At 35.9% G+C, this 22,965-nt stretch overlaps 1 protein-coding gene across 1 annotated transcript in view; it reads right to left on the bottom strand.

The window, feature by feature from the left end:
- SEMA3D (semaphorin 3D) overlaps positions 1 to 22,965 on the bottom strand; it is a 193,568-nt gene that overhangs the window by 62,434 nt on the left and 108,169 nt on the right. Inside the window, exons 5-7 of the mRNA XM_058524671.1 lie at positions 14,486 to 14,605; positions 9,236 to 9,329; positions 6,504 to 6,632 (exon numbers count right to left, since the gene is read on the bottom strand). Coding sequence (XP_058380654.1) covers positions 6,504 to 6,632; positions 9,236 to 9,329; positions 14,486 to 14,605 — 343 coding nt within the window. The remainder of the gene's footprint in view (positions 1 to 6,503; positions 6,633 to 9,235; positions 9,330 to 14,485; positions 14,606 to 22,965) is intronic.

The following is a 22,965-nucleotide window of genomic DNA, read 5'->3' on the forward strand; positions in this document are numbered from 1 at the left end:
ACTTTTAGCACGACACCAAGACTCACTGCCAAATGAAAATGGCATAAATCCACAAGGCCTGCAGTACACATCACTTTCATTTCTCCCTTTGAACCTCTTTTTACTCAGATGAGCATACCTACACCATGACTTAATACATAGCAAGTTCTTTACTTTCCTGTACTTCTTCTTGTAAGATCTTTTTCCTACCACTTTAGAAAAATGTTATCCTTTTGTGTGGAAGGAGAATTTATACACAACAGACCACTCCAAGAGAAACTTCAAATGAAAACTGCCTCCATATGTTAAAAATGAAAATTTAAAACAAAAGTTCTCATCTACTCCAGAAAAGAAAACAAAAACACATGCATCTGAGGCATCACTGTTTGTTTTCATTTTCCAAATGGTCATACTTCTTAGTTTTATCCTAAAATTCTCAGAAAAACTCAACTGCGTTTGAGTAACTACTGTGACTTGTATCCATATTCCTCTTTCCTGATATGTTCTAAGCTTAAATTGATAAAGAAAACTGTGGAGAGCAGCCCTGAGGGCCTAGTGGTTAAAGTTTGGCATGTTCCGCTTCAGTGGTCCGGGTTTGGTTCCCAAGCACAGAACCACACCACTCAACAGTCAGTGGCCATGCCGTGGCGGCAGCTCACGTAGAAGAACCAGAAGAACTTATACAACTATGTACTGGGGTCTCGTGTGGGCAGGGGGGAGGAAGAAAAAAGGAGCAAGATTGGCAACAGATGCTAGCTTAGGGCGAATCTTCCCCTGCAAAAAAAAAAACAAAAACAAACTGTAGAACCATCTACATCTTCATCTAGAACTGTCGGTTGTATTTCATTTTTGCAATTTTTCATCCTCCTGGTGAGGTATTTAATAGGTAGATTAGTTTCTCAAAGAAGGAATCAGGATTCATACTTAAGTCTTTTGGAACTGGATTAGACAAAGTCCTAGAGAAATTCTGACAAGGATCCTTGGACTGGTATGTGAAAAAGTCAGCTGATCTCACTCTGGTTAATTCTAGGCAAGGCAAAGAACAAAATATGTCATACTCACAAGCATCAAGGATTTTAAACACCGTAAGTGGTTCAGCGATAAATGGACTTATAAAAGTTTCATGTAGGATCATATTTTTTAAAAGGTTAATTATTTAAAATCTGTATCTTAACAGTTAAATACTCAATTGTAAGTTTAATTTAATTTTTGTATTTCTCTTAATCTAAACATAATATCAATTTACATTTACAAGAGTTTAGTTCATGATAGACACGTAAAAAGTAGGGTTTTAAACTGAAAATGAAAGTACAGGGCCGGCCCCGTGGCTTAGCGGTTAGGTGTGCGCGCTCAGCTGCGCGCACTCAGCTGCTGGCGGCCCGGGTTCTGATCCCGGGCACACCAACGCACCGCTTCTCCGGCCATGCTGAGGTCGCGTCCCACATACATCAGCTGGAGGGATGTGCGGCTGTGACGTGCAACTATCTACTGGGGCTTTGGGGGGAAAAAAAATAAATAAATAAAATCTTTAAAAAAAAAAAGTACAGAAAGCAAAATTTAACAGAAAAAAATTCTCAAACTGTCTAACCAGAAATAAATGATACAATGATGCCATAATATATATGAGAAACTAATTAGAAATTGACATTGATCCCATCATTTGAAATTTCAAATATCTGTCAGTTCTTTCAACTTGGCAACAATTTTATGAAACCTAGGAGTTTCACATTTACATGCTAAATGAATAGTCAGGAAAATTTACATTTGCATTGCATTATGTGATTGTGGGCTATTAGTAAATAAGTACAATTATTTAGTAAACAAGTACACTTTAGACTAGCACTGTCCAATAGAAAGTTCTGTGATGATGGAAATGTTTTATATCTGTGCTGTCCAATACGGCAGCCCCTAGCTCACATGGCCATTGAGTGCTTAAAATATAACTAGTGTGACTAAGGAAGTAAATTTTAAATTTATTTGATTTCAATTTATTTAAATTTAAATAGCTACATGTGGCTAGTGTCTACCATGTTGGACAGTGTAGCTTTAGAGCAGGTAGACTGTGTCAGTAACTGTGCTATGTCAGGTCCAGTGTTAGGAAGAAACAGAGCCTTCATCCTCATAACTGCCACCAAAATGACAGTCAAGCTTCCAGATTCAGGAGATATGATATGCTACTCTTCTCAGAAGTTTGGTATTGTGAGGGAAAGATGAGCCTGGCAATTAGGAGACTGAACACATCCTTTCTTCATACTGAGTCTCAATTTGTAAAATATGAGGTTGAATAAGATAATGTCGAAGTTAACATTCATTCCCAATAATTACCACAGTTCCTCTAACAACCACTGTATTTCATCTCCCCACATTCCTGACACTAACCAGACGACTTCCTTGACCTTTGCCTATGGACCCTAGGCTGACTATATCTGGAAAATGGCTACTTCTCAGAACAGAGGACAGAAATGTTCCCTAACCAAGCCAAACTTTTGCCTTAGCATGTCAGGTACTTCCTCGTTACAAGAATCTCATACAGTTTCTAAAATTTCTCCCTTGCTCTGCCCTAGTTTCCATGCCAAGAAGCTCCTGATTGACTGGGCCTCCTGAAGCATTGTGCTCTTCTCATTCTGGCCTGCCTGTCCCTCAGCAAATGTCTGACCTAATGCTAGCACTAACCGTGACTCCAGCTAGACGGCCTAGGTCTTCCACATTGCCTGCATAACCATACTTTTTCTATCTGCCCTGGTCTTTACAATCAGATCCATATCCTCAGTTTGCTATTGCCCAACAAGGCATGGAGACATGGAGCCTGTTTGTAGTGAGGCTGCAAGAGCAGAGGATGCACAAAAGAATAGTATTTAGGTTGTAGTATTTAGTAGTCAAAAGAGCAGAATTTAGGACTGTATCATACAATGTAAAAAAAAAAAGTGTCTAGAGCAAGAAAGACATACCTGAGTTCTAATCTCACATCAACTAGCTATCTAACTATGGACTATTTATCTGACTTTTAATCTATCCCCAAATGTAAAGTGGAAATAGTAATTCTCTCAGGATTATAAAATAAAGTAAATAAATAAATAAACAAATAAAATAATACTTTTAAAGTGCCTAACATAGTGACTAGCATGGATGCTATATCAAATAAATTTGAAGCAGAAGAGACTAGAGATAGAGAAATTATTTAAGAAACAATAATATAGTGGCAATAAACCAGAGAGGAGGTGATGAAGACTTCAAGGAAGATGGTGGCCATGGAAAGAATATGGTTAATAGATATTTGAAGGAAGTAAAGTCTCTTAGTGACAGATTAAATAAAGGGCATGAAGGAGAGGAAGGAGTCAAAGATAACCTGAAGGTAATTGGGTGGATGAAGTTAAGAAAGTTAAGACAGATAAAAATCAGGAAACTGGTATTGAAGGGCATGTTAGAAGGGGAAAACAAAATATTTTTTAATTAGACTCACAGGATTTTAGATTTTAGATCCAATTAGTCTTTTATATATCTATATCTATATCTGTATCTGTATCTGTATATATTTGAAGAAACTCAAGCAAAGGATCATTAAACCACTTATAAAAATCTCAAAGCATATTAGTGGCACAATCAAAGCTAAGGCTTAGATATCTTTATTCCCGTATTAAACAATCAGTTTCTCTCTTTTAATCTGAGAAGGAAATGTAAGAAATCCAAACAAATATTTTTAAGGGCACTTAGTTACAGGAAAAAGTTGGAAACACAGTTTTGGGAAACATTGGAACACAGGAAACAGTTGAAACTATTAGAATGGATGAGCTCACAGAATCATGAGAGAGAAAGAGAAGGAAAGGTGGTCAATAGCTTAAAATGTTAAATAGATGTCAGAGAATCACAGAGCACTCGGTTTTGGTCCCACCTCCTACCTCCCTCACCTGCAGGAATAACAATAATGATGGTGATGATATTACTGACACTGAATTTCTCTTAAAATTCTCTTCCATCAGACTTCTTTATATGATCTAATTTAATCCTTACAACAACCCTGTGAACAGACACTATTATTATGCTAAATTTTTAGACAAAGAATTTGGATGCACAGAAAGGTTTGACCAAGGTAACAACTAAGTGAAAGTCAAGACTTAAACCTAGTAATTAGGTTTTGCAGAAACAGAGCTACAATTTTTGTCTAAACTGGGACACTTTTGAGAGTTAAAGAACAGCAAAGGTAAACTGGAGATGTCCAGGGCAAACCAGGTCATATGGTCCCCCTGGTTATTTATCACTAAACAATCTGCCTTGAATGTCCTAGAATCATAAATGTTATTTCTCCTAATTCTTAACCATTTGCCTGCATTCACTCCATTGAAACTTCCTTTACTGTGTATCCTTTCTCCAACCTTCAGTTTCTTCCTTTCTACTGACATCTTTAATTTCAAAGTCTTCCCAGTATCCAAAATCTTCTCTTGAATTCTTCCTCATATCCTTGGATTCTTCTATTCCAAACAAATATCTTCTGTTTCAAATATCCGTTGCTGTATCTTCTCATGTCCACCTCCACTGCCGCTACCTCTGTTTCTGTCCCACCCTCATTTTCCTGTTTTCATGCAATGGCCTCTTCTCTCTCTGTCCTCATTCTCCTCTAGTCTTGGCTTCACGCCATTGTCAGCTACCTTTATAAAAAACAAAGATCTGATTCCCTGACCAAGATCGGAATGGGTGAAGGGGGTCAAAATGTACAAACTTCCAGTTATACAATAAATAAGTCATAGGGATGTAATGTACAGCATGGTGACTATAGTTAATAATACTGGATGGCATATTTGAAAGTTGCTAAGAGAGTAAATCTTAAAAGTTCTCATCACAAGAAAAAAAATTGGAACTATGTATGGTGATAAATGTTAACTAGACTTATTGTAGTGATCACATATACAAATATCAAATCATTATGTCGTACACGTGAAACTAATATAAGGTTATATGTCAATTATACCTCAAAAAATACAAAAAAAAAAAGAATTAAACTATAGATAACTTCCCATTGGTTTCAGGACAATATTTACGGCTTTCCTGACCCATCTCCCACTCTCTTCTTATACTCCAGGCATTCATCTTCCGTGAGGTGAGCAACTCTCCCATGTAATCTTTGTAGGCCCAGTGGGTAGAATAGCGTTCAGTATGCCATAGGCCCTCAAAAGTTGTTTGTGGAGAGAATGTTAAACCAACTCAAAGGCTTCCTCCTTTATAATTCTCATCATCCAGCACTAAGAACAGCATGCTAGGCAAATAATAGTTGAATAAATATTTCCTACATTTATTGTTTTGCAGTGCTACAGACTTCTTTATGGACATGTCACAGTTACGGGAAAAAAACAGAATAATCTCTGAAAAGAGAGGCAATATGATGATATTTGCCATCCCAGACTGGGAAATACAATTTATACTTCATGTGGTAAAATCTATGGAGTCACTCTCAAACCAAGTATTTCCACAAAAACCTCATAATGCTCAAGAAGAAAGTCTTGCCTTGCATGAGTGTTAAGAAATTACTGAGTAATCACATAGTTGGGAATATTCTAAATTTGTTTTCCCTATTAATAGGTTTCTTTTTTGGTCAATAGAGATCACATTGCTGTGTAAACACATGGATCTGGAGGTTCTGACTAAAGAAATGTTTTAAACGTGTTTTTCCCTTTTGTTTACGTTGTCAGTACTTCAATGAAACTGACAGAGAGATAGTCCCTAAAAAATCTCTACCCAGGCCTCCTCCACTAAAACTCAATATTTATCATGGGAATGAGAAATGCTGTTTGCCTGCTTAAATAGCAGTGTGATGTTATTCTGCCATGCAGTGGAATAAAGTCCTATGTTAATTAGAAAACATTAGGAAATCACGATGAAACTTGACCTATTGTAAGGCATTGGGAAAAAAAAAAAAAAAGCCTTGCATTGCTCTTTGAATTAAACAAATTCATTTAGGAGGGACTTTTTTTGAAAACTCAGAATACTGTATGACCCCTAAACAAAAAGGTAATCAGACAAACTAACGCCAATATCAATATGCTTAAAATTTTACAAGGACATGTCTTTACCCAAACATAAATTATATTTAAACAAAAAAAGTTAGCATTACAAGCTAACCCTTTTCCATTAGGCTCACAGACAGTATTTGGCTTAGTCCTTAAAAAACAGACTGCAGGAGAAAGACAGCCAACTTGAACCCCAGCCCTGCACTGACAAGTTGTAAGACCGTGACCAAAATACCCAACTTCTCTCTACCTTAGTTTACTTATCTTTAAAAAGCACATAATAATAATATATACCTCACATGTCATTGTGAATATTAAAAAAATCAATCAGAGCATAGAATAGTGTGAAGGACAATAGCACACACTCAATAAATGTCAGCTATTATTATTATATACACAACAGGTTCTGGAGGTTTGTCTTAGTGAGGAAATGTTTATTCCAAAATACATTTGAATGAATAATAATGAGTTTCTTATCGACCCAAAAGCAAAGGCAAAACAATCAAAAGTGAGAAAATCACTAACCATTGAGCCAGTAGTGCTCTGAAATGTCAGTTCTGATGTAATGGTGGTCGTGAGTAGGCCCAAGGGAACGTGTGAATGCAGTATCTTTGCCAAGGAAATCAGAAGCCGTTCCAGAGTAGAGGTACTCATCTGGGAGGGAGAAAAGAATACATAGGACTTCTAAGAGTACACCAGCAGATACTATTTACAAGAGACTAATTTCACAGCACGAAACCAAAGATATTTATTGCTTAATATCAGAATATATTGTTTCATAAACGGCTCCTTCAGATTTTGAAAAATTTGTGTCGCTGAAGAAAAGATAACTCAATGAACTTTGGTAAGCTGATGCTAGAAACTTAAATATAAAAAAGGCCAAAGTCTTCTGAATTAATAATTGCATATGCGTTAGCGTCTCTTATGAATAAGTTCTTCTTTCCCTTCTCTCCACAAATAATTCAAGGATACATCATAATTAGGAGCTCTTCTTTGTAGCAACACAAAAAAATATTAAAAAGTAAATGCCATAATGAGGAATGGATTCTATAATTAGTATTTACTTAACCGACACAACCTCAATGACCACAACTTTTCTTTGCCTAACCTCTGCTGAAAGGGAGTTTTCAGCACTGAAGTCATTCTTTGTAATTATAACATGTTGCATTCCTTGTAGCTAATCATGTCTCTAATAGTTCTGATAAACAGGAATTCCTGAAAAGGGAAAGATGTTGCCATTACTGCATACCAAACTTCCTTGTCCTGTTATTTATGTAAAGTGCATAATCATGTTTTAAGAGAAAGAGAGAAAGGAGAGCCGAGAAGAGGAGAGGAGAAGAAGGCAGGAGAGAGAGAAAGAGGCGGAGAAGGGTAAGGAGGGTGGGAAAGACAGAGGAAGAGGGGAAGGAGGAAAATGAGGGGGAAGAGAAGGAGAAGAAAGGGAAGGGAGAGTAGAGGGGGAAGAAGGGAGCGAGAACAGGACTAGGGGGAGAAAATGAGGGGCACAGGGGTCGATGTTCCCTAACGCTAGTCAGCACCTTGGCAGGGGTGGGAGGTGACAGGGCAGGGGGGTGGGGCAGGAAGAATGCTGTCCCTACAGTAGAATATGTTGCCCCTTTGAGAGCTAAGACTCTGTTTCAAGAAATCTTTATAGTCAGCCACTTTGGTTTGCATTGAATTGACCAAAATAAAAAATAGCTAATCACTATAGAGCATTTGGATGTTTTAGATGTCTAAATATAAGAAAAATTAAAAACATTGTTTTATCACTGAAATCTAATTTCCCTCAGAAACATATCTTTAAACTTCTGCCTTTGTATAAATGATTCAGATACTTTCTAAATCCCTTGATTATATCCATCTAAATAAACCTTTTACTGAACTATTGAGACAACCAACCTAAATAATGACAATAGTCAACTTCCAAAAGAAAAAAAAAAACACAAAAGAGAGAAATCCAGTTATGTGAAGTGAATGTAGATATGGTACTGCTTCCGTCTCTTAAAGCATTCCCTGAAAATACATGGTAAATGGCAATAATTTATTGTGGGGCAAATTTAAAAAAATAAAAGAACAAAAATAACAACATCAACAAAGACATTATGAAAAAAGTTTGGTAAGAGTAAAGGAAACTATTAGTTTGAAAGATATAAAATTGCCAACATTTGAACGTTTTGTCAGAAAAAAAATGGTATATTTCAAACTAAATATTGGATCAGTATACCTAGGCTTTAAAACTGTCTTCTTTGTTTTTAAATTACTTAGAGATTCCTAAAAAGGGTCACCAATGCCCACAATCTATTGTTTTTTATTAAGGATGTGTTAACCCCACTTGACAGATCAGAATCACAAATCATCTATCTCCTTTTCTGTGGATAATGACTAAACATTAGTCATATAATTTTCAAAACACACAAAAACACACACTCTCTCACTTCAAAGGAAGATCACTAGTTCTCACTAAGTGAAAATTAAAATGTCACGGTGCTTCACTCTTATCATCTATTCAAACATTTGACAGACAGGTTAAATAAAAAGAGACTAAAGTCATGAACCAAACCAAGACAAAAGGAGGTCTTATAATGGTTGAAATTCAGAGGTCATGCTGACATTCCTCAGAACAGACTTAAGACCACACAGTACTGCTTTCTTGAAACAGGATAGTCACCTCATAAGAGAATTTAAGATGTATACAAAGCAAGAGAAGCCTGAATGTGCTAATAAAAATTTCACATTTCCATTATTATAATCCAGTTATGGTGAAATTGGGGGAAAAGGTGTTATAACATTCTATTATCTGTATTCAATAGTTTGATTCATTTGTTTTAATTCTTTATCCACTGTCTTATTAATCCTTCCACTCAAATCTTCAACATTTTGTAACATAATATATTTAAGGAATGATGAATTTAACTTCCATAGTGAGCCAAATAGGGACATAACTTGGTATAAAAAAATCGGAGACATCTAAATGTAAAATTATAGAACAAGTAAGCATGTGTCATTTGCATTAAAAAGAATTCAACCAGAAGTTCATTTAAAAAGTAGTAACTGCTGACATTAAGGATTGCTGGGGCCTCACTTTATTGATAAGGATGCTAAGTATAGAGAGATTTGGCACTAAAATACTATAATCAAATAGCCAGTGGAAGATTAACTCAAAATAATCTTTAACTCAATAAGAAAATGTGGTTTAATCTACACATGCCTTTTTAGAAAACCACCTAAAAGCAAGAACTGCCTGTCATTGATCTTACCTGTCATTACTGAAGCAAAAGGCTGTTGAGGATCAAAAGGACATTTCAGTCTGCCAGACTCCAGATTATGTGTGTCTAGTTTGAACATAACTTCCTGTTATGAGAAATATTAACATAAGTGAGATTTTTAAAAATATCAGCATCAGCAAGAACATAGGAGATAACTAAATTCTAACTCGTTAATTCAACAAAAACTGATTGAGCGTATAGCGTGCATGTCATGCTGCACTCCTTAATGCTTTAGTAAATATTATACCTGGCACGACTCAATTCCCGTGTTTTGGTCTCTGTTTGCCCAAACTAGTAATGATAATACTGAGTGAATTTTCCAATCAGAAGTAGTAATACACCAATCAATTCATTTAGTCTGGACCACTATCATTACCAAAAAAAACCATCAAGCATAGATATTTCCTGAATGCCATATATGAATTTCCTGAATTCCTCATCTAAGAAATAAATTAGGGGCCGCCCTGGTGGCGCAAGCGGTTAAGTGCACGCGCTCCACTGCAGCAGCCCGGGGTTCGAGATTCGGATCCTTGGCACGCACCAACGCACCGCTTGTCAAGCCATGCTGTGGCGGCGTCCCATATAAAGTGGAGGAAGATGGGCACGGATGTTAGCCCAGGGCCACTCTTCCTCAGCAAAAAGAGGAGGATTGGCAGATGTTAGCTCAGGGCTGATCTTCCTCACAAAAAAAAAAAAAAAGAAAGAAATTAACTATAATAATTATACTTTCATAACTATTGCATTCTATTTACTTAAGCATTTGCAACTGCACCAAATTATTTAAGCCTTGTGATATTTTGTAATTTTAGTGACATAAAAGTGTTCTAAGGCAGGCAGTTCATTTTCAGAGCTGTTGATATATGCGGGCAAAAAAAATCCTGTTGTAGTATTTTCACTATTATGAAAACACGGTACACATTAAAGCCACATAGTTATTTTGGCTAAAATATCTATTTTTACAATAGTGGCCATAGACGGAATGATACTGGCAGACTTTTAATATTCAGGAAAAAAATAACATCTTAAGTTGAACTTTCCAAGAAAAATATGAATGTATAATGAATATGGCCCCATGAGCTTGAGGGTTTCATAACAATGACAACACTACCATCCAGCAAAAAAGGCTAATGACTCATCCTGCATATGCACTAGTTAGAAAAACCAGGCATGTCAGACATTCTCTCTAGATGGCGTATCTACAAAGTTTTATCAGAGTACATGTAATAAGACAGAACCATTCAGTGCTACTTATCTAAAAAGCAAGCAATGAAGCAAAAGGGATGGAGGAAATTGGATTATTTGCAGTATTATGTTGTCATTTCAGATTTTTTTCTTCTGAACAGGACCAAGAGTAACTACTGCCTTATTAAAAAATATTAATAACAATTTAGATACCATGCTTAACAATTGCTATTTCATAGTTTTAAGTAAGGGCACTTTAATACTAATAGTACTGGTACCTAACAATTAACAGGTACTAACCATGGGCCAGGAAGTTTATGTACATTGTCTCATTGAATCCTTACCATAAGCCTAAAGATGTAGCCACTTTAAAAATTCCAGCTTTAGAAGAGGAATATTGGGGATAGAACGGGTTAAGTACCTTTTTCAGCATCACATAACTAGTAAAAGGTAAAGCCATAGCTTGAACTCAAGTCTGTCTCCAAAGTTCATGTTTTTAACTAATGTAGTCTCAGAATTTCAAACTCACGGATTTAAAAATGTGTTGAGGGCCGGCCCCGTGGATTAGCGGTTGAGTGCGCGCGCTCCACTGCTGGCAGCCCGGGTTCGGATCCCGGGCGCGCACAGACGCACCGCTTCTCGGGCCATGCTGAGGCCGCGTCCCACATACAGCAACTAGAAGGATGTGCAGCTATGACATACAACTATCTACTGGGGCTTTGGGGGGAAAAAATAAATAAAATCTTTAAAAAATAAAATAAAATAAAAAAATAAAAATGTGTTGAAATCAATTTACAGACTGACCGTGACCATGTAACATAATCAAGCCAAAATATGTTTAGTTAGAACAGGTTAGCTAATGACAAGTGGTGATAGTGGAGCCTAGGCACGAGAAATGCCCAGTGAGAACACATTTAGGGCTTGCTTCCCAACCATGATGGGGCCAGAGATACGTCAGGAAAATACACCTGCAGATAGTGGCTCTTAAGTATGTTTAAATGTCATTAAGGGCACATTATTCTCCACGGGTCAAACAGAACTGTTGACTCTAAAGCCTATAATGGAATATTGTAAAGGGAAAAAGTAAACTGAATCCTGGTGTGCCAGAACATTATAGTAAAAAGCTAAAAAAGAAAAACCAAGAAAATACCTGGGAGAATGTCATAGTTGATGCAAAGTACTAGATAATCCCTTATAATTGTACAGACTTCTGTTTGCAAAGTGCAACATTTCATTAAATTCTTAAGATAAGCCCATAAAATAGGTATTTGCAGAGAGTGAGGAGAAGGTCTCCCTTCTAATCTCCTGGAGAAAGAAGATAGCAGGAAAGCAAGTTTCCTTAAGCCACAGTCAAGGACACCAACAGGAAAATGATGTAGAAAATGACGGCTGATTAAATGGACTTCCCGAGATAAACTGAATTATATAAGACTAACTTTTGAGACTTCAATTTTATAAGATTTCTTCCCACTAAATTCCTAATTAATTATGCAAAAAGCACCTATCTAAGCTGCACACAGAAAAACACTGTTAAAGAGATAAGATAAAAAAATATTTAATCATCACAACAACTAGGCAGAGTTATTATTAATATCAACCCCATTTAAAGATGACATTTGCAGCAGCAGAGAGGAGATCCCAGAGGAAAGAGCATACTTCCAATCTAATTATTAAATAACTATCAGGCACTCTCAGTATTGCAGAGTGTGTGTGTGTGTATATAATACATATATTCCAGACGGTATTTTATATAAAGCTTACCTTTACACTTTACCTCTGCCTCTTTACCTTTCTGTGTTCCTGTTGCCTAGTATGGCTGAGTATTAACGAAGTGACTGGAATGAAGTAAGTGCTATGCCAAAGCCTATACAATCGTTTTCTCATTTTATCCTCAAAATAACTCTGTGGAGTAGTTACTACTATTGTCATCATCATTTTGCTGGATTAAAAGAAGCCTAGAACGTTTACGCGTGCATGAGACCATGAGCTGGTAAATGACGGGAGCCATAATTCAAATGCTGGCTCCCCGTGCTCGAACTACTAGCTGTTGAGAAAAGCCCTGACTTCTGTCCTGAAATTCGAATCCAACTGCCCACTTGGTGTAGCTTACTGAACGTTTCTCAAACGCAGAATGTACAAAAACTAACTCACCATTTTCCCCACAAACTTGTTACTATTCTTACCTCAATAAATAACACCACTTGCCAACTCAGTGCCAAAGAGAGAAACCTGGGATTCATTTTAGCTTTTTCCTCTTTCTTCCCATTGCCCCAGCCACAGTGAATAGAAGTTCCCAGAAAGGGGACATCCCACACTTCTCTCCTCCATCCCTTTTACATATTGTTGTTCCCTCTTCCCAGCCACCTTAGGAGCAACCTTATCTTTTTGAAACTGGAAGGGCCTTCTAAGTTCCCTCTGGAAAGACAATGAATTCCTGGGACTAATAATTCATTTAAAAAGTTAACAATCTTCAAGCAGGGCTGACATACAATTACCTGTAGTCCTGACCAGCAGAAAACTCACAAGGCTCAATATCCCTGTTCACTCGTAATTCTCTTATTCACAGGACTTGTAAATTTGACTGCCCCCGGCTTCGGGCTTCTTGATAGTCTCAAACTAAGTAATTAGCTCCATCTAATTCCCTTTCAGCACTTGTGACTTTTAGGAGCTAAAGAACACTATTCACATCCCTCAGCCGGTTGAGAGATTGGCCTTTAGCCTCAGGCCTCAAAACACACCCAGGCTGTGGGGCTATCTCATATAATTACACCCTATGCTATGAGCTACTGTTATATATTACCCTTCATCAAAGCTAGGCAAGAGAACATACACTAGCAACAAAGAATGATGGATTCAAGTTGCCAAGTATCCTAGTGGTTCAGAGATTTAACTATCAGAGTTGCTTTATTTTCAAACAGTTGAGTCTGGGCTGGTTAGACAAGTTGGTTAGAGAGGAAAATTAACCCAGCCACAGTTATGGGTTTGATCTCTGCATGAATCAGTCAAATCAATGTAAAGAAACCTGTTCCATAAGCCCAGACTTTACTTTCAAACACGTAGCCAATTACCCTGCAAATGTGTTGTTATTCACGAGAAGTATATACATAAACATAAGGATGACAGTGCAACCCATCAACCCATCAACCCATACAAAGAAACATTTGAGAGTACATACTCTAAAGCTCAGCTGGGCACGTTCGCTCTGGAGACACACTGCTTGGGTTCAGTTCCTTGCAAGACCATTTATTAGTTGGGTGATTTTAGGCATGTCATTTAATTTCACTGAGGCTCAATTTTTACTAACTTGTAAACTGGGAGTTATAAAGATACTAACTTCATTAAGACTGCTGTGAAATTCCAAAGAAACAGTCCATGTAAAGTGCCTGGCACAGTCCATGACACAAAAAAAAGCACTCTAACGAATTAGTTATTTATTAAATTACTAAAATCTGCATGTTTCTCATTTATTAAAATGCACTGAGAGCTGGAATACATTACTCCTAAGCAACACATCCTTTATTTCTACTATGTCAATTTGGCCCGGCAGAAATAATGAGTTCAGTGTACTAATGACTATCTATACAATTTTAAGAAAATCATTAAAATTCTCTGTACTTAGTGTCCACTATTGTAAATATATGTGACAGGTCAAATTTGTTGGATGGGAAAAATGAAATTATTTATCAGATACAATTCCACTGCAAAGTCTTACAGAAAATGGATTTTTACCAACAGCAACATACTTTATAGATCTACTTATAAAGGAAACTCAAGAGAAAATAAAGACATACATAGAGCCCATAGAAAATAAGTACTTTCAACATTCACACTATTAATTTTGATCTCACTAAAAAAACTTTTAATAGAAAAATTTTTTATTAGGTATATAAAGTGTATAATCAAAATGGCAACCCATAAAGTGGTTGGGGACATGAGTTTTTATACAGTTCATAAACTAAACGATTCAATCTTTATATTCAAATCTGCCTTTTTTATGTCATAGATACTAAGTAACAAGGTATTATAATAAATTATTTTCATGCTATTTCATTACATTACCTCCTTGTAGACTCCAAGATCAATATATCCACATATTGGATGAAATGCTCCAGTTCCACACACATAAATGTGAGTTTTGTTATAGGGTTGAAGTACTCGGATGAAATTTGCACATTCTGTCTATTGGGCATAAAAAATAAAAGTGTTAGCACACAATTCAGGTTTTTGAAATACTATCATTCATACCACCTGTTTTCCAAGTAGATAAATCATCAAAAAAAGAGCAAAAATGAAAAAGATTTATGAGAAATGTTTAAACACCTGACTTAGCAAAGGAGGCAAAACAAATTAGAAACTGTAGGTTAAATGAATGACTTTGAAGCTTTTTGAAGTTTTAAATGTTTTTAACTAATCAGAGTGCTAGAACGCACATCCCTATTGTGGTACTCAATAGGGCCTAGAGAATGGATATAAACAGAATATGAATGAGATATCCATACTTTCTTTCAAGAATTACCTCGAGAACAAAACCCATCATGTTCTGATGTTCCCACATTGTCTAGCCCATGTAGATCCTACTGTTTACAGCATCAACTGTTTGAGCTACACTGAACAAAACACTGAACACAGATGCGTATTCCTATATGTGTATCCCATTCTTATTGGCTGGAATATCCTACCACTTTATTTCTATTTATTTTCAATGTTAGAGTCTTTAAGACTCAGCTTAATTCCTGCTTATTCCAAGAATCTCTTCTGTTTTTCCCACGAATATTTTTTTACAGCAAGTCAAAGTTTTGAAGAGTTTTACATTTCTGCTTGTTTTGCATATGCTTAGGCCTAAAATATTTCTTTACATCCTCATTATCTTTATAACAATTATTTTTTATCCCCCAGTTACTTGTAAATAGCGACTCTCAATTTTTCAGTGTAGTCATTCTTGTTACATATTATTTTCAATTTACTCCCTGTGATTCCTTATCGTTACACAATTATTGGAAACAATTTCTTAACCATGGCTTCATGATTTCTGGACCCAAAGACCCCTGAGAAAACACTAGGCTGTAGCATACTTTTCTTCTAGATTAACTCTACCCAGGAGATGGGCAGGTGTTTACTAAGAAAGTTCGAAACCTATGAAACCCCTGGGAAATATAGAAAAAGTCCAGTTTCTCCCTGTCTGAATGGCCATGAGTTCCTCACCAGTCAGCTATTGACCCACTGGTCACTGCTGTTGTTAGGGTTGTTAGGAGGAATATATATACAAAAAAAAAAAAAAAAAAAAGACAATGACAACTGATAGGGTCGTTCTTAAATAAAATTTCTAAAAGGCAGATAACAACTGATAGGACTGTTATGATTGTTATATGGATTACATTAAACAATATAACATTTAATAATTATTACTTACTCTGATTTTGATCTACACAAAATATCAATATCCCAGTGGCTGTTCTGATTTTATAGTGAATAGCTATGAATTGTATCTAGTTCTTCCTTTGTCCAGCTAGCCTGAAAATTTTATGTCTCAAGAATTTGTGGATCCCAGTTAATAAAATGTGCACATTCTACCACAGAAAAATGTTACAATGAACTCATTGAGTCTTCTGCTCTCTGCAAACAAAGCAGTTGCCTAAGACTGCATGAAAGGACAGTATCAGTCCCTCAGCTAGCCATGCAAGTAAAGGATGTTTCCTTATGAGGCAGGAAGATTCAGCACTCTCTAATAGGAGCAGGGCCACTGCATATGGTTGCTTGGGTTGTATGCTGCAAAAAAAGTCATATCTAAGGATGTGCAAATCACACTACAGACATCTTTATTATCCTGAATATTTTCATATGTTTAGTATATGTTCTCATATATTTATTATATGTAGACGCCTATGAAAGAAAAATTTTATATTCATTAAGACAGTTTTCTGGCAGATAGTCTTGTTTAACAAAATCATATTAAGTCAGCTTTCTACCTTTCCCTCAAGGTGTCTGATGAAGAGAACTTATCTTCTGTTTGTACAAAGGCACCATAGGAAACTAGCCTCATGTCTTTTAACACCATGTTAGGCAATCTCAAGTGAAAACTTAATTCAGAGAGTAAATATGCCTTACTAATAGTTTTGGACAAATAATAAAGACACAGTAATATGAGATAAGCTAAGGCAAAAAGTGTAAAAATGTACATGATCATCAGATAAATTGTAATGCTGGCTTCATTGCTAGGCTAAGAGGTTTGAATAGTCTCCAGCCTTTATTTTGTTGACTCATGCTCACTGAAAGTACTTTTATTTCTTGGTCTTTTCCCCATGAAGAGATTTATGCCAGGGTGAGATCTACACAAGGAACAGTACAGGGAGGGGAAGAGTAGAATTATACAGCTAGAGCGAGGTGGGATTGACTCACTGCTAGTTATTTCATCATTTTTCAAAAGCTCAGTTTTACCAAGTTGCCCTAGAATTTAAAGGGTAATTGTTATGCATATTTATCCTCCCAAAATTCATTTAGGTTGAAACCCTAAGCCCTCAGTATGATGGTAATAGGAGGTGGGGCCTTTGGGAAGAAAGTAGCTTTAGAAGATCTCATGAGACTGGGATCCTCATGATGCGGTTAGTGCCTTTATAAGAAGAGACTAGGGGCTTGCTCTCTCACTCTCTCTGCCATGTGAATATACAACAGGAAGATGGCCATCTGCAAGCCAGGAAGAGAATTTTCACCAGGAACCAAATCATCAGCCAACTGTTGTATGTGATTTGATTTTGGACTTCCCAGCCTTCAGAACTGTGACAAATGAATGTCTCTTGTTTTAACCGCCTAGTTTATGGTATTTTGTTAGCCCAAGCCGACTAAAACAGTAATTTTACAAGATTCTGAAATAAATATTTGTATAAAGAAATAAAACAACTCCCTTTCCAGATTATAAATTACAGAGCCAGAACGATTAGGGACGATGAGAGACACAGCACTGTCTAAAAAGGCAAATAAGGTCCAGGGTGAAGTTTTATACACGTCGGAGATATAATTTTAGTGATTATAAAAAAAAAAAAAGCCCTAACACACCTAAAACACTTCCCATTCTTTAATTTTCCTGGGAGTACTTTATTCAAATGCAGCCAGCCCTCTAAAGTAACCTATTATGCTAGTTTCTGACTTGGTGAAACATTACCAAGGATTTATTTATGAAATTCCTCCCTTGTCTCAGATTGGGCTGATGTGGAATGGAACAATGTATGGATGAGTCCTGAATTATCTGACACAATTTATAAAAAAGTCAGTTCTGCTTAAAGTTTTCTCTAGTGAAGTTGATGGAGGAGAGTTCACTAAGCAGCCTCGAGGTAATGAAACGGCATTGGTCATCTGAAAGGAACCTGGGAACAGAGATTCTAAAAGATAAGGTTTCTTACTTTAAATTTGGACTCGGGTGGACATTTCAGCCAAACCTACGATGCAACACAATGCAAAAACTTTACAATGATTTCCCTTTTAATTTATAACTTATTTTTTAAGTCTCAAAGATTCTGTCTTGTTTTCTTTTTATGCACAAAGTTTCAAAGTTTTGCTTAAATAGCATGAACAATCATTAACTTGATTTAATTCACTTAGCGACCTTCATGGATTAATGGTAGCTTAATTCTGTGAGGCATGAAGAAAGATAACTTTGAGAAGCAGTTTTTTTAACTTTCCCTGAAAGCTGGCTAATTTGTCAGCTATTGCCCACAATGGCAACGGTTGTTGCATGTAACCAAACAATTCAATTTGGCGAATAATATACTCAACTTCTGAAAAGTGTTGAACTTCTCCTTCCTTCGCTATCCTTCCTACCTACCCCCCTTCCCACCCAGCCACCTCCCCCATTGGAAGAGAGAGAGAGAGAGAAAGAGAGAGAATTAAAAACAAGTATCAACTTTTTAATTCTCTCAAGTAATATTATTTGTTTTAATATTTTACCTCTCATATGCTTCCATACATGTATATATAATTAAATAAATAAAACAAATATAGAACAATTAATACTTGGAGAAAACACAAATATATACTAGTCTAGGTAATAACACTTGGAATTTTAGTTCTTCCTAGTACCTGGAAAAATATTAGCAAAAGAGAGTACTTGTAATTCTCCAGACTTACATATAGTTCAATGAAATCCAATGCAACTTTATATGTATTTCTGATAACTGATTTATAATTGCAATTTTAATTTATTTAGGTTATATATGGAAAGACATTTATGGTTTAGGAATCTGGTCTGTTTTTATTTTTAGTATATTCTGCAGAATATTGTGATCATCCAACATTTTTTGATTATTCGCCATATGCCTGTCATCGTGCTACATGTTAGGTTTGTCTAGCAGACTTCAGATAGAATCCAGTCTGCAGAGATATCTGTTTAGGTCTTATAGTGTTGAAAATATTTTAATAAGTTGTCAACACATCAAATACACAAAAATCCAAGTATCACATTTTTCTCTTAAAAATGGAAGATCTAACAGTGGAGATTTCTGCATAGCAGAAAACCAGTTGTGGTAGAAGGGCAAAGGAAAACATTTTAAAGAATAAAATTGAGATATACGCCTATTTAAATATTTAAAAATCTATATATCAAATAGGATAACTGGGAAAGAATATTTTTTACATGAATGGAACACAAAGTAATAATATACTTTATATATATATACTTTATATATATATACTTTATATATATATACTTTATATATATATACTGTATAATCTGTAAATTATCAGTAAGGAAAAGGCAAACACTAAAATTTAAAAATGAACAAATCGTAGGGATATGCCATTGCAAAAAATAAATCCTAATTTTACAACCACATAAAATATTTAGTATTTATACTAATGAAAGAATTTCAAACTAAAACAACAAAAATAATTTTCTTTTTGCTGGCAAAGATTAAATATATTTTTTTATTCATTTATGTATTAGTGTTATATCTTAACTATATGTTGGGTCCAATATTAGCAAGAGTATGAGGAAATATACCCCCACACGAGCGTGCACTGCTGGTTAAAGCATAAGAGGCATAAACTTTCTGGAGGACAATTTTGCAATGTGTATAAAAAATTTTATACCCTTTGACCAGTAATTCTACTCAATAATCAAAGATGTTCACAATATTTATATATAAGGTTTTTCATGTGCAGCATCACTTACAATAGTAAAAACTGGATATATACCAAACTTCTAACAATAGGGGATTGATGAAATAATATATAAAGGAATGCAGTGTAGCTATTAAAAGTAGTGTTATAAAAAGGAACTTAATGACATGGGAAACTGCTCATGGCAGTCTGCGAAGTGAAAAAAAATGTTTTAAGGGACTATGTATACAATGATTTCATTCTGAAAAATAGTAAATAGATAAGATAGAAGAATAAACATCAAAATGTCACCAGCTATCTCTGGGTAATGTTCATGGGGGAGGAGATATTTACAGATGACTTCTATATAATTTGCAAACTTTCTACAATGAATAGTCTGTTTTACTTTTAAACGTTCTTTAAAAAAAAAGAAAGGAAAGCAAGAATGTAATCATAGAACTTTACAGATGGAAAATCCTTAACTCTATGTACTGTCTCTATTGACAAAGTTGTGCTCTTCTGCAGTCAAGCTGACAGACAGTCCAGGCTGCCCACGCCCCATGTGTTCTTTTGCCTGCACTGAGCTATTTACTCCACTCTTCAGAGTCAGGACTACAGACATTTCTTTAGTGACTTTCCTTTGAATAATATTCTAAGTAAGAAACAAAATACTACCAAAAAGCTTCCTGTCACCTCTTCCCTTCCTTGGATTAAACTAGGGACTGTGTTGAAGAAAGTGGAATAGTTCTCTTTTGTTTCCTCATCATCCACTCCCTCCCCACCCCAATTAGCTAACTTTCATTATGGTAAATAATTCACTATTTTTCAGTTATATAGTACCTTTGTGTAAAGGGACAGTCTTTCCAAACACTTGTTAATCCTAAACACACTCTTGGGAAGTAGGTAAAAATTACTAGAGAGAAGGGAGGAGAAAGGGTAATGCCAGAGGTAGTAAAAGATATCAATAAAACCACACATTTGTCTCAGTTTTCTGTTGGCTGAAATTTATGTAATGCTGTAAAATAAAGGGTCTATGTTACGGTGATATTGAAGAGAGAAATGATTTGAGGGATACAGTTTTCAGACCTTATATGTAGAGTTCAGATATTTATGTGTAGATTATAGTGTTTTCTAAGAGTACAGGTGGTGGGCAAGAGTTCTGGATTCAATTCCCGGGTTCACTATTTACCAGATATGTGATATTGGGCAAGTCATTTAATTTTTCTGCTCTCAGTCTTCTCATCTGCAAAATGAGGAATAATAATAAAATATAGTACATAGTATTGTTGTAAGGATTAAACGAGATTATAAATATAAGGCATTGAACGCAGTTCCTGGAACATGGTAAGTGCTATAAAAGTGTTAGCTATTCTTAGTAACTCTAAAATATAATATTATTTTAAAGGGACAAATTAAAAAGGAGACAAGGACTTGTATTATCACTATAGGATTCAACGTCAAACTTTACAGAGTTCAGTAAGAAGAGAAAAGCTCCCCAAATCTCTAATCCTGCGTTAGCAGTAGATATATGTAAAGGTGAGAGGTGATAACTAGCTCCCAAATACAATTGAATTGAAAGAATAGGTTCTATATACCGGGTCCTAAATGCTCTAGGATACCACCTCCAGAAAAGTTTATCACCCTTTGCTTTAACTTAATAATAGGGACAACTGAGTTACTATATAACTGGAATTAGTGGACATACTGAAACGAGAACACTGTCACAACTAAAACTTTCTCTGATTGTTTGACCTTGAGTGTTTATCCCTCATCTACTCCATGGGAAAAGTGACATTAGTTTATTGGTGTAAATTAAAAACACCCTTTTCCTACTTGCCTCTTTATCATACACTTTATACTGGTGAAAAACAAAATATAAAAGTGCTCATACTGTTTACGACATGCTTCTACTGTTATTCAACAAAATAATTTTGAAAACTCTCATAACCAAAGTATCTTTTTCCCTACGAGTTCCAAAAGGTATTGATGCTTTTGCAGACCTGGGCATCTGCTCAGAGTTGGGATATTGAACAGGGTGAAGAGATTAGAGACATTAAAGGAAGAAGAATAAATTCTAAAATAGTTTAATCTCTTTCATTTCTAGTAAAATAAATGTAAAAATTGTTTCCTATGGCATTTGATGCTAACATTCCCTGATATATTTCTGCTAACATAAATGTGCCTGAAAAGATCACATTTAACACGAAATGAATACAAAATCAGGCATAACCAAAAGCTTCTTTCTTTTGTTTTGATTATTTTGTTTTGCAGTACTGTTACTATGTATAGTCATCCCTCGGTATATGAGGTGAGGATTGGTTCCAGGACCCCCTCCTTCCCAAACCAAAATCTGTAGGTGTTCAAATCTCTTATAAAATGGCATAGTACGGGCCGGCCCCGTGGCTTAGCGGTTAAGTGCACGCGCTCTGCTGCTGGTGGCCCGGGTTCGGATCCCGGGTGCGCACCAACGCACCGCTCCTCCGGCCATGTTGAGGCCGTGTCCCACATACAGCAACTAGAAGGATGTGCAACTATGACATACAACTATCTACTGGGGCTTTGGGGGGAAAATAAATAAATAAAAATCTTTAAAATAAATAAATAAATAAAATAAAATAAAATGGCATAGTATTTGCATATAAGCTACTCACATCCTCCCTCCTGTATACTTTAAATCATCTCTGGATTACTTATGATACCTAATGCAATGGAAATGCTATGTAAATAGTTGTTAGACTGTATTGTTTAGGGAATAATGACAAGAAAAAAGTCTGTACGTGTGTAGTACAGACGCAACCATCACAGGCTTTTCGATCATCAGTTGGTTGAATCCGAGGATGCGGAACCCACAGATATGGAGGGCTGACTGTATGTCATCATGTGAGTAATAGCTGAATCCCTCATTAGATTGAAAGCTCCAGGAAAGCTGATACTGTATCAGTTTCATACACATATTTATGCACATATTTAGGCTTCTAATAAATATTTGTTGAATAAATGAACAAAGGAGTGAACAAATCTGTTGTCTCAGATTCTTCTAAGCTTCCCCTTAATTCATTAAGCACCATGTGTCTTGTTGTTTTACTTTTACCACATTGATAAAGTGAGAATTTTTTAATTTAATTATGCTTTCAGATAACACACTATTTGTTGTTATTAAATATGAAGGTATTGTTAGCTTTACACTCCTGGGTTATTGTGGTTAGAGGCAACATTAGAAGATGTTGCAAAAGCAGCCTTTAGATGTCCATGATTCTGCCCAAAGTTCGAATCTCTTTTCATCTTGAGTTAACATTCAGGAAGTGATTTATTTTGCCAAAAAAACAGTTCTCCCTATCACCACAGTGCAAGGAGTCAGGGCAGAACACAGAGCATCTGGCCTGTAGCAGAACACTGCGATGAGGAGAAGAGGCAGTCAGAGACACAGCACTCTTCAGTCATTGCTGGAGGTA

The sequence above is a fragment of the Diceros bicornis genome, chromosome 3 (genome assembly GCF_020826845.1).
Source record: "Diceros bicornis minor isolate mBicDic1 chromosome 3, mDicBic1.mat.cur, whole genome shotgun sequence".
Classification (NCBI taxonomy): domain Eukaryota; kingdom Metazoa; phylum Chordata; class Mammalia; order Perissodactyla; family Rhinocerotidae; genus Diceros; species Diceros bicornis.